Source organism: Carettochelys insculpta, chromosome 5 (genome assembly GCF_033958435.1).
Source record: "Carettochelys insculpta isolate YL-2023 chromosome 5, ASM3395843v1, whole genome shotgun sequence".
Lineage (NCBI taxonomy): Eukaryota > Metazoa > Chordata > Testudines > Carettochelyidae > Carettochelys > Carettochelys insculpta.
This window is the reverse complement of record NC_134141.1, coordinates 77,510,057-77,524,964: the sequence shown is the minus strand read 5'-3', so window position 1 is coordinate 77,524,964 and position 14,908 is coordinate 77,510,057. Positions and strand designations below refer to the sequence as shown.

The window sequence follows — 14,908 nt, the reverse complement described above, 5'->3', positions numbered from 1 at the left end:
GCAGGGATCTATCTTCACCCTCTGACAAGGAATCCTCAGCCCCAGAACACTGAGGTGGTGGATGTGTCACTGACGTGGTGGGCTGTGGTGACGTAGAGCAATCCCTGGACACCGTGGACAGTGCCAGTGAAGCATGGGAGTGGAGTGACCAGGCCTGCCAAAGTGACAATGCGGCACTTGCTCATAAGGGTATGGGTAGTGGTGTGCAAACTATGGTGGGTAGGCTGTGGGTAGGCCATGGTGGACAGCACATTCTCCCAGTTGGAGTGCATGGGGCTGAAGTGCTGTGATGAAAAGATACTCCTGTAGTTGGAACTGCCCCTTCCCAGGGTGAGTGGTTTAGCTCCTGCGTGCTGCGAAAACCCCAAGCATCGAGACTAACACCTCGATGCAGGTGGCACCAAGGGCATGTGGTGCAGCAAGCTGGGTGGCGCTGGTGCCACGTGCTCTGTCCACTGTGAGTCCTCATGGTGCTGTTTCAATGCAGTGCTGTGCTCCAGTGCCAGGGGCTTTGGAGATGCTGAGTGTTGGCACCTCAGTTCCAAATGCACCCTCTTTAGTGGTGCAAGATCACACAAGGTGAGCTAACGCCATGGCAGTCTTTCCAACTGGGATGGACCATGAAGATGGCGCCAGAGGCCAGGAATGCGATAGATAAAGGTCCGTCTTTGCAGGTTGGGTGCTGGTTAAGGTAGAGGGACCTACAGAGTCATACCCTTGGTCTCCTGTGCTGGTTCCTTAGCGGAAGGCTGCTCCAGGGCCAGTGGTTGGAGAAACTTTTTGTAGAGATAAATCTTGAACCTGTTGGCTCAGTCCTTCCTGGCTCTCACTGTGAGGCTGGGGCAACGGGTGCACGCATGGGTTTGGTAGCCCTCAGCCAAGCACCTGATGCAAGACATGTGGCCATCAGAGGCTGGCATGGCTTCTCTGTACATTGTGCATAGCTCAAAGCCCAGGGAACCAGAACAGCAATGATGCAGCAACTATTCCTAATGCTCCTATCTAGTAAAACATTTTTTTGACTGTTAAACAGGATAAATAACTTGGAGAAAGGGTCTGAAATGCTAAACTATCTTCCAGAGAGAGAGAATGAAGCTCTGTCTACAGCCAAGGATGGTAGAGAAGGAACTGAGGGGCCCACACCATGCACATGCCAGAAAGAATGAGGAGGCGTGGCACGGGAAACCATGACTATAGAAGAATCTCTGATTGCCAGCACGAGGATGCACCAACACCTAGAGTGGAGCTCCTTCAGAGACACTACTTGAAGTCGTCTCCCTCATCTAGCAGCCAGCAAGTTACCAAGATTGAGCCTGCTATTGATAACTGATGACTTCAAGCTTGGTAGGAACAGAGTTCAATTCCTACCATTGATCCAGGGTAGGGGCATTGGTTATTTATTTGTTAACCATAGACAATTACAAAAATCATGAATTTAACACAATGCAGCTTAAAGATCAAACCATGCTTAGGCCCCCAAGCCTGCCAAAAGAACCTGGCAGTCACCCACTGAAGGCATCAAAAGACAGGCACAGGGTCTTGTCCACTTCATTTTCCCTGCACGATAAAGGATTTTGTTCTTAAGTTCCTGTTCTGTTAACCCTGTGCAAGAGGATCTACAATGTGCTCTGGACAGTTGTCTCCAAACTACAAGTTAAAAATCTGATTGAAAAAGTTCTAAATTCCACATACAATGATATAAAGTAGCGTTAAAAAGATAGGGAACTCCAAAATTAACCATACCGAGAACTTGTTACCAATATCAAAATCTCACAAAAGATAAAAGCATGGCTAGTGTGTATTTTTTCCCTAAAGTGTCACTGTGCCATTGTTTATAAAGCGGGAACACAGCCTTCTTTTAGTACATGCTTCCCTAACGCCTGTTGTATTGCTACAGTTGCTATAGACGTCTTGGCCACTTTTACAAGTTTTCAAAAGGTACAAAAAAGTCTATTTACAAGAAGTCTAGGGAAAGACAGAGGAGCTAAAACTACTAATATGCTGAAGTTTCTCCTGTTGACTTGTGGGTTGGGCAGGAATATGTCAGTACAAATACACCTAATTCCTCACTATTCAATACACACGGGCCAAGCTTCAGAAAATTGTGTTTTAATTAAAAATGCGTTTTCCTTGTAATCTAGTTCCCAAGCCTTTAGATTACACCTTGAATACATTCTCAAGCTCTTATCCATTTGGAGCAAGAGCTAAAAACCTATTTTTTTAAACAATCGCTTGACAACTGCAGTAGGTGGGGCTTTGAGATCAAACTTCACAATACATGGGAAATGGCAACTCTAGTTTTCCTGATCGAAAATGAATTAGGAAGCAACCAATTAAGAAACTGGAAGCTTCTAAGATCTACTTTACCGACATGAAGTATGATGGACAGGAGTGCCCAAGAAAGCTTGGCCAGCTCTATCACTCAGAAGAGCTGATGGCAATTAAAACCATTGCTCTGAGGAATAAGTATTCAAGGATCACAAGAGAAAAGCTATAAGTTTGAGCACTGGAGAAGTTCCAGAAGATTAGCAGAAAGTTAACGTTGTTTCAATTTTTTTAAAAAAGGTAAATGGGATGACTTCCCAAGCCATATAGGGAAGTCAGCTTGACATCAACCCTGTGCCAGATAAAGCAGTGACTGATATGAGACCTAAAGAGTAAAAGGAAGATTATAGAATTAATTGAAAAACAGCCTGGGTTCATGAAAAAATAGATTCTAACACACTAACTTGATATTTTTCATGTGATTACCAATTTGGTTGGCACATAGGTAATAGTATTGGTGTAATATTGTTAGGCTTCTAAGGGATTTGACTTTGGATCCCCACAACATTTTGATTAAAAAACTCCAAACTATATAAAATTAATGCATTAAAAACTAGTTAAAGGACAGGTTTCAAAATGTAGTTGTATGTGGGTAATCATAATTGAAGGAGTCTGTTTACAGTGGGATCCTGCAAGCCCCTGGACCTACTTTAATGTTTTGAGCAATGACAAGAACAACAACAACAACAACATCACTGATACAGTGTGCAGATGACAAATTGGGGTATGGTAAATAATTAATATGGAAAATCACCGATTCAGAATGGTCTGGATCACCTGGTAAAATGGGCAAAAGCAAATGCTCATTTTAGTACTGCAAAATGTAAACGTATGCATCTAAAACAAACTAATGTAAACCATACTTAAAGGATAGGATACTCTATCTATCAAGACCCGCCCCCCAACCCCCAGGCAAACCTTTTGCTGAATCACTGCTTCCCAAGATAGTCAGCCAAACATGAGATCACCTCTTCATACTGCGGCCAAAAGAGTTAATGTGACCCTGGGGTACCTGAGCAGGGAAATCTCAAGTAACAGTAGAGAGGTAATTTTATCTCTGTATTTAGCAATGGTATGACTGCTGCCTAAACGTTATGTCCAGTTCTGGAGCCCACAATTCAAGAAAGATGTTGGTAAATTGGAGTGGGGTACGGCAGAGGAGACCCAGGAGAACCATTAAAGGATTGGAGAAACATGTTTCATATAGATAAAAGGCTCGTCAATATTTACAGCTAACTTAGCACTGCTGTGATTGATGCAGCCATGTCCATTTAGCAGGTCCGGTACCATGCTGATGGGAGAGCGCTCTCCTGTTGATATCTGTACTCCAACTCCCACAAAAGTGTAAGATAAATCAGCAGGGGAGCATCTCCCATGACCACAGCATGTAAGCTGACCTACATTATATTGACTTCAGTAATGCTCCTTCAGTATCTTATATAACTCAAGTAGCATAACTTAGGTCATCTTAAAGCTAGTTTAAACCAGCTCTGAAAGAGCTCAATCCATTTAGCTCAACAAAGATAAGGTGAAATGTGAAAGAGTCCTTAAGTACCTATATTGGGCATATATATTTGATGAGTTCTTCTCTCTGGCAGAAAAAATTATAAACATAATCCAATGGCTGACATTGAATCTCGACAAATTCAGACTGGAAATATGGTGTAGATATTTAACTGTAAAACTAACATAGCAATGGAGTAATTTATCAAGGGTTGTGATCGATTCTCTGTCACTGACCATTTTTATAACAAACTTTTGTGTTTTTCTGGAAGATATACTTTAGGAATTATTTGGGCAAGTTCTGTATAGCACTGGCCATCAACATCAGACTAGATGATCACAATGATCCCTCCAGCGGGTGTTCAAAAAGTCCTTCTGTGACCCTGATCCTGAAAGTGACTCTCTCTGGACAGATACCTGCTAAAGTCTCATCTGTCCACATGTGCTGCACTGCCTTAATTATACCAGAATACAGCGGTACAATCTCCCCAGTGTGGATGCAGCTATATTGGTATCAATGTGTGTATCCCAGGATAGCTCATTGACAAAGAGCAAGTGGAACAAGCTAAGCCACTATAAGCACATTTATTTAGGTACATCTGTGCCTGCACTGGTATTGTAGCAGTTTAACCATATTGATTTTAAGAAAATTACCCCAGTCATACAGGTATAAAAATTGTTCAAATCAGGCCTATGCTGACCAATCCAGTCACATGGTAGTAATTATCGCTCCACCCCCTAATTGAATTAGAACATTACAAGTCTGCTATATTTCTTCTTTTAAGGTTTCTAAAATGTTTTTAATGATTCCACAAAAAATTACAGTTGTAGGATTTTTTTTTTTAACAAAACAATAAAACATTTTGACTAAGTCTTCAGTTAATTAGGTTGTCGAAATAGTTCTTTGGAAGTGAATTTTGCACAAATTTGAACAACCACGAATTTTAAGATTTATAAATATACAATAATCAAATTTAAGAATGAAATTGTTTTATTTCTGATTTGGGCAGCATGGTATAAAATAATGGAAGTTATTCTGCAGCCCAGTATGTATCATATAAACAGACTTCGAAAAGGTCAGATTACTGTGCATCAAAGCAAGACGTGCTGAATAAAGATTAGAACACTCCTATTACACTAAGCAACTTCTAGAATACCAGCATTGCATCAAACATTAAATCCCTCATTTGAATTAAAGCTTTTGAAAGGCAAGCAGATTCAGAACGTAACAATGAACACAGTGGGTCAGATTAATGGGCCATTTAGCCTACCATCTTGTCCTACTATGAGGGCAAATGACAACTTCAAAGGGAATGAACATAACAGTAATTCACTTAATGACCCATCCCCCTCAAAGACATCCACTCCCAGGTTCTGGTAGTCACACACCCTCCAGAATATGGGGTAGTGTCCTTGACCATTGTGGCTAACAACCATTGATGGACCTTTCCTCCAAGAACTTAGCCAATTTTTTTAACCCAGTTGTACTTCCATTCTGAACAGTATTCTTGCCAATGAAGAGTCAAAAAAAGACCGACTGAAGTGAGTTCATGTTCAGCAGTTTATCAACAACTTTTCCAGCAGATAACATGGGAAACCCACTAATACTTAGCCTATTTACACATTCTCTTTTAGTACATAATTGTAATTATGCAAAATCAACTACAAAATTACAAATTTTCCATTGAACAATGACTGTGGAACAAATGACTGTTCAAAAAGCATCAATCTTTTTATCTTACAGAATTTTATTAAATTAACATAAAAACTTTAAGGGTATTACAGTACGTTTTCTTACTCTGTTCATCAACATTAGGATAATGCTTCCTGACATGCTAACACTTTCCAAACAAGACAAAACTCTTCTTTAGTTCTCCAGATAAACCATTAGCAGCACAAAACAACAATTTCTTACACACAGTGCAAAAAAAATGTATAGTAGCTTACTGGAACATGTTTTCTGCAAATCATGTGATATATACATTAAATATTATACTAATTGCTAATGTCATATTTTAGAGCTAAAAGCTCAGGCTATAAGGCTTCCTTTAAGGAGTGCTTTCTTTGGTACAGACTTAATTCAATGCAAAACAGTTCAATTCACAAGTACTTTACATGTAATATGCAAAATAATTACCTCCAGACTAGTCATCCGGTAATATTTATTTCAACATTCTTTTCCTGCTGAATCAGATAAATGCTTGATTTTTTTTTAAAATCTTAAAACTTAAAGCATGAGAGTTCTTATAAAACAAATCAATCAAAAGTGAAGCAGCCCATCGTCTTAACAAAAACATTCAATGGGCATAAGGCTGTACAAAATTTAAAACTGTACAACAGTTTACACTTGTGTCCTGTTTTGGATCCATTATGGTCAATCCCATACTCCACATGATTCCTGCCTCTTTTGTATCCTGGGTTTGATCTCTGATCCAGTTCTGTAAAAACTTCCACACATGCTAAATATTAAACCCATCAATAGTCCTACTAAGATCAAGTTAAATACACAACCCTTTGCAGGACTGGAGCTTAAAACTACAAACTTATAGCAAAGCAATTGTTACAAACTTCCTTTGAAGTCAACCATTCCATTGCAGTAGACAGTTCCAATATTGTACAATTGTAATTTCGTTAATCTGAAGTATGGAAAATGTGTGAAAGTCTAAGAGGAACTGAGATGTTCTTACAAATACAGTAAAGGGAAGGCAGGATTCTTAGAATATTTATATGATTAAAAGCAAAATTAACAGGAAATTATATGTGGTTAAAATCATATTACAAATGAGAATTTGCTTTTCTGCATCAATCTACAGAAACATATAAACATACACACACACACGAGTTAAAAAGAGATGCCCATGGCAAGTTTTTAAAGGACTAGCTGATAGCATTATTTTCTTAGAGTTCTTAAATATGCATACCTACCAAGAAAAGGACAAAGCCATGTGCATAACTTCACAATATGTCTGTTTGAAATTATTTCCTGCCATCTGCTCTAAAACTTGCAGGCCCAGGCACTTTATTAAAACCTCCTGTGCATAAAAGATGACGTTTATTCTTTGTTTAGACATTATTGGTAATATTTTTCCCTTAGCCTCTGTTTTACCTGTTAAAAATGATACGGCTTCATCCACACCCTTTGGGTTCCATTCTACTAACTTCTGGGACCACTCTGCAGCACAGCATAGCCTCACTGACTTTAAAGCACCTTACCATGAAACTGTCCAGAGAAGGTCTAACCAACAGTGTTTTAAAAGAGAAGTAACTGATAGTGATCAAATGAAGGTGTTTAATCTTGCTAAGACTGTGGAACTCAAAGTGTAAGTAGGATTTATTTGAAAACCAACCGTAACCTAGAGAGGGAGGCTTGGAATTTCCCATAAGATTTGAAGTTTTCCATTGGAAAATATCAATTTTTATTTCATGTTAACAGTCTGTTACAGATGATTTGCTATGTAAGCATTTATATTGTCAGTGCCATCATAGTTCTAGGAACAGAATGCGTTGATCTACGTACCCTTTATTAACAAAGTTATCTCAGTAGCAACAGAGTAACAACTGTGAGATTATACCTAAAATATTAATGTTCTCAATAACAATCAGCACCTTTTTTGTTTAAAAAAAAAATTTAAGCAGTCTCTCCACCCCCACTCCCAGCCACTCCTAGGGCTGGGGATTCTGAGGTGCTGGTACTCAGTACCAGCAAGTACTGGCACAAAAATAGCACTGATAACAATGATAGTTTTAAAAATATTTACAGTCTAGAGAAATGTACAGTTTGCAATAATTTACAGTTTACAATAATTTTAACTTGAGTGAAATTCTGGGCCTAAACAACTTAACAGTATTTTAGGGAAAACTATTTGCTTATATCTAAAAGGGATAATAATGCTAGGATAAGTGTTTTTTTCCTACTACTGCCACACATAAATGTTCTCCTACCTTGGTTCTTTAAAATGTTTGCCTATTCATATTACACAAGATAGTGAATGCAAGGTAATTAAAAATGGAACATGGGCAAGATTTAACACAGGAAAACCAGAAGCAGGAGAAAAAGTATTTGTTGGCCTACCATGTCTATACATGTAAGAATCAGATTTACAAAGTGGAATTTTGGTGCACTTTTAAAGAAAGTTGCAAAGAAAATAAGGGAAAAGCTTGTTTTTATAAACAGAAAACATTATAAATCAGGTTTTATAAATGCAAAAGATCTACCACATAAATCGACTGCAAATGGCCAGCTCATAAGCCTTTTTCAAAAAGTAGCTGCTTAAATGCTACAGAGGTTTACTACTAGTGCTCCTGGAGGAGTATGGCACCACTGTGCAGGTGTACAATTCGTAGCCCTGGCAGATTTTTGTTTTCCTGCAGAAAACTTACTTTTGCCAAGAAAGTAAAGGGAAGGCACAAAAACCGTCATGTGTTCCTCTCAAGCTTGCGTACCTGGAGCAGCCAGTGGAGAGGTAAATCATTGAGAGGAAAGGTGGCTGAGTGTACAGGCACGAGAGCAAGACAGACTTGGTCACTCTTGCTTGCTATTGTGGGGCACCCTGTGTGGAGGGGCAGAACTTCTGATTATTTGGAGGTACGAGAGAAGTGGGCTTTATCCCCTGAGGCAGAGTAGAATACAACAGACTCTCTGCTTGCTTGTTACCATGACTGCTACTAAATTGTTTCCATTCTTAGTGAGCTTCTCCCAGGAGCGTAAAACAGGTGTAAGAAAGTTTTAAGGCTCCTTTACATTGCCAAAATGGTGTAAAGGAGACTTATTTTAAACTAAAGTATGACTTTACAAATGCTTTTGGTAGTTTAATTATTAGAACTAATCTAAATTTTTAGACTGAAAAATTTTCCTATCAAAAGGTACTCCAGAACTGTTCTCTGCACACCTTTCCGGAAATGGCTAGTAGTTAATACAAACTGGAAGTTTGACTTTCCAGCCTTCAGTCTTCAGCTGCCTCTGATGTAATACTCAGCACATGGCTACATACATTTGTAGACTAATAATTAGAATAAAGAGTCAAACCTAGCTACATTACAACTAGACAAAGGGAATTTGATGATTTCTTCTGGAACTCTCCACTCCCATTCGCTATGCATACTCTATTGTATTTTTTTTAAATACCAAAATAATTGAAACTGGCATTACTATATTGCATTATTTTGACAAAAATACACAGATTTTAAAAATATTCTGTGCAAATTTTTAGCACTAAATTCTCTCAGAAGTATAGTACCAAAGTCATGAATATACTGTGTTGTTAAGAGAGATTGCAGCTGTCAATTTCTCCCCTTCCCCGATTTTGAATAATGGGAGTCTAAACCTAAATAACTGTTTGGTATTTAAAGACTGATACCAATCTTTGCTTAAATACAAAATTGCATATTTGCTATAAATTCATCAATCTGGGTTTCAAGTTTAGATAAAGAATCAATGTGTAAAAACATTTGATGTAATTGCAGGCACTGATATGCATAAAAGTGAGGACACATTCCATGGCACTAGCATTACAAATACATTTAGTTTGCATTAAAAACACTGTAACAACAAAAGTTTAAAAATACGTGAATACCTGCTCTCAAAACAATGACCAGTAGTACATAATTTTCAATAATGACAGACTTCAGAAAGGATTCGGGTGTGGTTTACTTTTCTCTGGACATCAGCAAATAGCCTCAAAAGTTACACACTTTGCGGAAAAATGCAATTTAAGCTTCCTTGTTAAAAAAGTTAAGCAGAGAGCAAGTAGGCTGTAATAAGGAAGCCTAAGAGCAAAACCCTGACTGACACAATGTGGATACACGTGTGAATAGGAACCATTTAGGGAGACTTTTCCCATCCATGCCTTCCCTCTGCAATTACCCACATCAACAGGATGGCATTCCAACCTGACCAGGAATGACAACAAGGAACTGTACCACAGGCTCCCAGCACTTGCCACTACCAAGGAGCATGCTGTTCTTTTTCAAAAGGAGAGGCAACAAACGTTTCTCAATACATCATCACTGGCAGCCTTGAGCCATTTTGTCTAAGAGGACAGTGTATTTAATATTTCTGTAACACTTGTACTCTCCCGAGCAAGCCTTTGTCAGAGGCACCAAGATTTTACCTTAAGTACATTGAGGACTTAAGCTGTAAATTAAAGTAACAGTCTTAAAATTTAGCACACTAGTGAACTTCTCTCTCTCTTTTATTGAGATCTTGATCTGACTTAGGAACATTTCCTTAAGATAGAACACTTCAGCTCCTTGGGCCTCAATATCTTCAACCGTGATTTCTACTTTCACTGTACATATTGTTTTTCAGGCTTGAGTAAACTGTTTAGTAACTTAGTAGGGGGAAGAAAAAAAAAATCAATGGCAACACACTATGTGCAGTACTAAATGTGGGGGCTATATCGCTGAGAATTTTTTCTAAGTGAGGTAATGCTTGAAAAGAAGTGTAAGATGATCTTTGAGAATAAAAAGGTGCAAGGACTTCCATTTTACAGCATTACTAACTTCACAATATCAGATCTATTTGGACAAAATTTTCAGAGTCACAAGTTTATTCTTTAATATATTAAACCTAAACCACCAATTAGCAATCATGAATTCTGTGTCAATAGGTGGGTGACTTAAAGAGACAGTGGTTTGGATGAGATGAGCTGGGATTTCAGTATGCAATACTCATGCTATATACTCAGAAGTAGAGCATCATGGATTAGAAAGCGAACATACATATTCATGGCACAGTGCCTGCCTCTTCGTCAGTTTAACTTTACAACTAAGGCATAAATGGCTATCTGCTCACAAATTTGCCATCACCTTTGACTAAAGAATAGATGTTATATAATATTGGGTTTGAGCACAAGATCTAAGGCAGCTCTTTTTCCATCTGTTTGTTCTTTCTCACTGATACTCCATGCCCTTCTCTGTTGTACCAGCTGATTTTTATGTAAGAAAGGGAGACTAAAAAAAAGTACACAGAATTTGTGGCTGCAAACAACTGCAAACTGTTCAACTGAAAAACAGAGTTATGACTTTTTCTCCTTTCCTATGAGGTGTAAAGTTCCTATCAGGAATGTCCTGTCTGCTCTTCTGTACTTTCCGATGAGAACTCTGAGGTCTCAAACCTGCTCTAAACAGACTTCGACCTAGTTTTAAAAAAAAAAACAACACCACACTAAACAAACAAAATTTTAACTCAATTTAGATAAACTGGTGCAAGTTTGCTATTCTTATTTCAATTAATTTTAATACTGCTAAAAATAAAACAGATGAAGTGAAACTGAATTAAGTCATTTAAACTCAATACACAAGACAAACTTCAATTTTGTTAAACAAGACGATTTAAAAATTGTACTCTTTTTCATATCCTCAGGCTCACAAGCCACACCTTCTTAAATGAATGAACATGGTTGTTGACTCTTAACTAAAGACCCTTTGTCCTCCCATTATTTCCTGTCAGAAATATGTAATCATGAACAGGACCACACAACATTTTAAGTACCCGTACTAAAAATGTTATCTATGTCAGACAGCACCCACTTTGTAATTCTGAAAACTATTAGTTTTCTGCAGCTGTCCACAGAATCTTCCAAGAGAAACTAAGGAAACCTTATTTTTAATATAAAAAATGGAGACCTCCTGCCGTACCCCATTAGCCTTCTCTATACATAGTAACGCAACAACTAGAAAGAACACAAGCCTGTTTTGTCCTTTGCAGGTCATTGTTGAGAATGGCAGACAGATACACAAGGAAAAAGATAACAAATGACTTAAAATGAAGCACAAAACAGGATATGCATTTGCTCATGAAGGAGCCATTCAGCTACAGGTGAACAACCAACATGTGTTTTATACCATATTCATCACCATAGTAATGTCCTTTTTCCCTCCTTTGTCTACCTCCACATGTCAGAAAGATTTTCTGACCTATATAGATTTTGTAGAAGTCCCCTAGATTATGCAGGAGTTAAGTCACCTGAAGTCACTGAAGGGAGACTATCTCTCACCCGTAGCCAACATGAAACCTGCAGAAGTGGACACAACATTTAAGAGACAATGGCTAGAAATTGCAATCGGAACACAAAGACAATCAAATGGTTTCTTGATGCATCAATGTCAATTTTTCATGGGTATGAGTATGATCAGTATTATTTCAGAAGGGTAAGACATCTGACACTTGTTAACTCTACGAAGCCCAACCATATTAACTATCTTATATAACATACATACCTCTCATAATACACATACCTTTTATATAAATCTTGCATAATCACTGGTTATTTTCAGCTATGAAGAAAGAAAACAGATCTATGAAGACAGAAATTCTATTCATGTACAGAAATGTGGATCATCCCATGGCTTAAGTACCTTTCAGAATCTAAATTTCATTGCTACTCTTCAGTTTGCATTTATAAGCATCTTAACAGAGACAGATCCAACTTCTCATGCCAAGTTTGCAGTCAGTATGAAACACCACAACTAAGATATGATTTTCTTTTCTAAATGGAGCATTAACCTTGGAGATCTGGTTGTGATCACTTAAATGCTAATGCATTATTTCCACTGTTAATCATATACAACATACACACAGCAAATAAACCTATCTGTCAATTATCTTAAAGGGCACTTCTCATAGGAACATCTTAACTTTTGAATTTATGAAGTCAAATATTCTTTCAGATAGTGCACGCCACTGTAACATTAAAATAGGTTGTAAGTGAAATTTACAGCACTGCTAGCTTTAAAGTATAGTAACTATACTAAGGTATAGTAACTCTTAGGCAGGATCCAAAGAGCTTTTTTTTTTTTTTTTTTAGGATATTTAAAAAAGGGAATGTGTGTGCATACTGGGGTGCAGGTAAGAGGTAGACATTATTACCATAACAGCAAATGAGCTAAAATATTATTGAATGCTTTCAAGACCATTTGACAAAAAGAATTGATAAATATCTAAAGTCCTTAATGTCATGTATTATTTACTGTTCTGTTTTTTTTTTTCCATACTACAGATTTACAACATTTAATTAAGCATTGTGTAAGTCTTTCCGTTTTGGTTTACTATATTCCATGCCTTACCCAAATAATTCAATGACACCCAGAAGTGTTGGCCATGTTTTCTATGTTCATATTACTTTCTCTTACTAAACACTGAGATATCATTCTGCAGTGATATTTATAAAAGTAAAATTTAAAAATGTTGAGCCACATTAATTCCCAATGATGCATTTCTGATAGGAGTATACACAAAGCAACTGAGGTTTTATCATTTTAGTTTGTTCTCATAATGTTTAACTGAGGATTCATTATTCAAATTAAACAAATTTGTCAAATTAATACTTCACTCCTCCTTACCATAGGTTGTAAAATTAATGAACAGAAAACATATCTGAGACTAAAAGATGTTCAATAATTCTACATCAGCAGGGTAACTCACATTAGACTAACAAAGATCACACAGCAGCAGAAAAGATAGAGTAACAACATCTCAGTCAATCTCTTACAACAAGATTGCAAAAGTTTTTATTAAAAGTTAAGTACCTTTGTAGAGGCACCAAAACAGATAGCCCTTTCAGCTAAACTTTCAAAAACATTTAATTTTCAAAGGGATCTTGAACTTGCCATATACATATGTCCCATCCCACTGTCCTGTAACATACATTCAGCAACTTAAAGATTCAATATTTCTTTTTATAGACACCATATATATTATATATTTAATATATAATATATATTTATGTATACTTACAGATATATACACATTCAGCAGGATTACTGTTATTCTTTTTAAACGGTTTGATCAGTGTTGATAATCTATTCCAATCACTTTGTGAATTCAATGGAATTTATCTATTACCTGGAAAAATTAAATTTAAAAAGACCCAAATGGAATCTGTGGACCAATACTAGCACCAATAATGCACTTGCAAGGGTTTATATGGCCACTCATTACTTTAAAATGACTTCAGGAATTGAGACAATATTTATATTTTTTATAATTTTTTTTTATAATATTCCTCTTTCAGAATCAGCTCTCCTGAACTTTTTAGGCAGCAATACTTGCTGAGTCCATGCATTTGTTCCCACCCTAAACTCAAATATGACATAGCTTTTTACTGTAATATACAGTATTTCTTCTGTTGGTTTTTTTTTCTTTTCACACAGAAAAGTGATCAATATCATTCCAACAGAAATTATTTTCTCTCCCCATTTTACAGCTCAGTTTCAAGATTGTTTAACTAGGCAGACACCTTTAGTGTAACCTGTACCTCAATACCAATGACTGAAGCAATATGCAAAAGTTTTGAGGGCAATTTAATATTAATGGAAAGCAAGGTACTCACAGGCACTACTCTTAACTAGCCCTCCAGTTTCAGTCACACAAAAAAGTTCATCAATCTTAATGCCATAATTCAGCAGTTCATTATGTATCATTTGGTAATAAAAAGTTAAACCCACTTGTGATTTTAAACATAACAATATTCACCCTGAGAATACAGAGGAAGCATTTAAGAGTAAAATCTGATATGTGTTTTTTCCTTCACGTATGCATTCTTCCGTTTTGTTTTTGTTTTGTTTTTTTCCTTCGGCCCCTCTAGGGTATATGGGTTTGAACTTAGAGGTTAACCTCATATATTTGCTTTGTGAGCTGATCAGTTCATGCCACAGTCAGATACTGGTGATAGAAAAGCCCAAAAAGGCTTGTGGAGAAGAGGCAAGCAGCAATCCACCAGGTGAGAAAAGACAGGAGTCCTCGGAACAGGAGAGGAGTGAAAATGTTCTTTAGGTTGCCCAGTGCCATCGTTATTTGTACTACAGTTACCTTCATCTTTCCATCAACAGATGGAGACTCAGAGTTAACTGAACTGGGGAGTGGATTGTTCTCCACTGGAAAGTCAGAGCTAGATTCTGGATAGATGCCCCAGGAATAATTACCTGTTAAAATCAAGGTAATAAATAAAGCAACTAGATTACTTATTTTACTTTGGTCAAGTCTACAAATACAGTAGAAATAGCCTTGACATACCAGAAATAGAAAATTCTTTCTGAATATAAAATTGCAACGTCTAATGATTCCCTATTTTCACTTGGA

General features: G+C 37.2%; 1 protein-coding gene across 5 annotated transcripts in view; it reads right to left on the bottom strand.

The window, feature by feature from the left end:
• Positions 1-5,200: 5,200 nt before the first annotated feature.
• TMEM161B (transmembrane protein 161B) overlaps positions 5,201-14,908 on the bottom strand; it is a 73,551-nt gene continuing 63,843 nt past the window's right edge. For all 5 annotated transcript variants that reach the window (XM_074995356.1, XM_074995357.1, XM_074995358.1 and 2 more), the window contains one exon: positions 5,201-14,751. In XM_074995356.1, the coding sequence (XP_074851457.1) occupies positions 14,474-14,751 (278 nt within the window). In that variant the 3' untranslated portion in view covers positions 5,201-14,473. The remainder of the gene's footprint in view (positions 14,752-14,908) is intronic.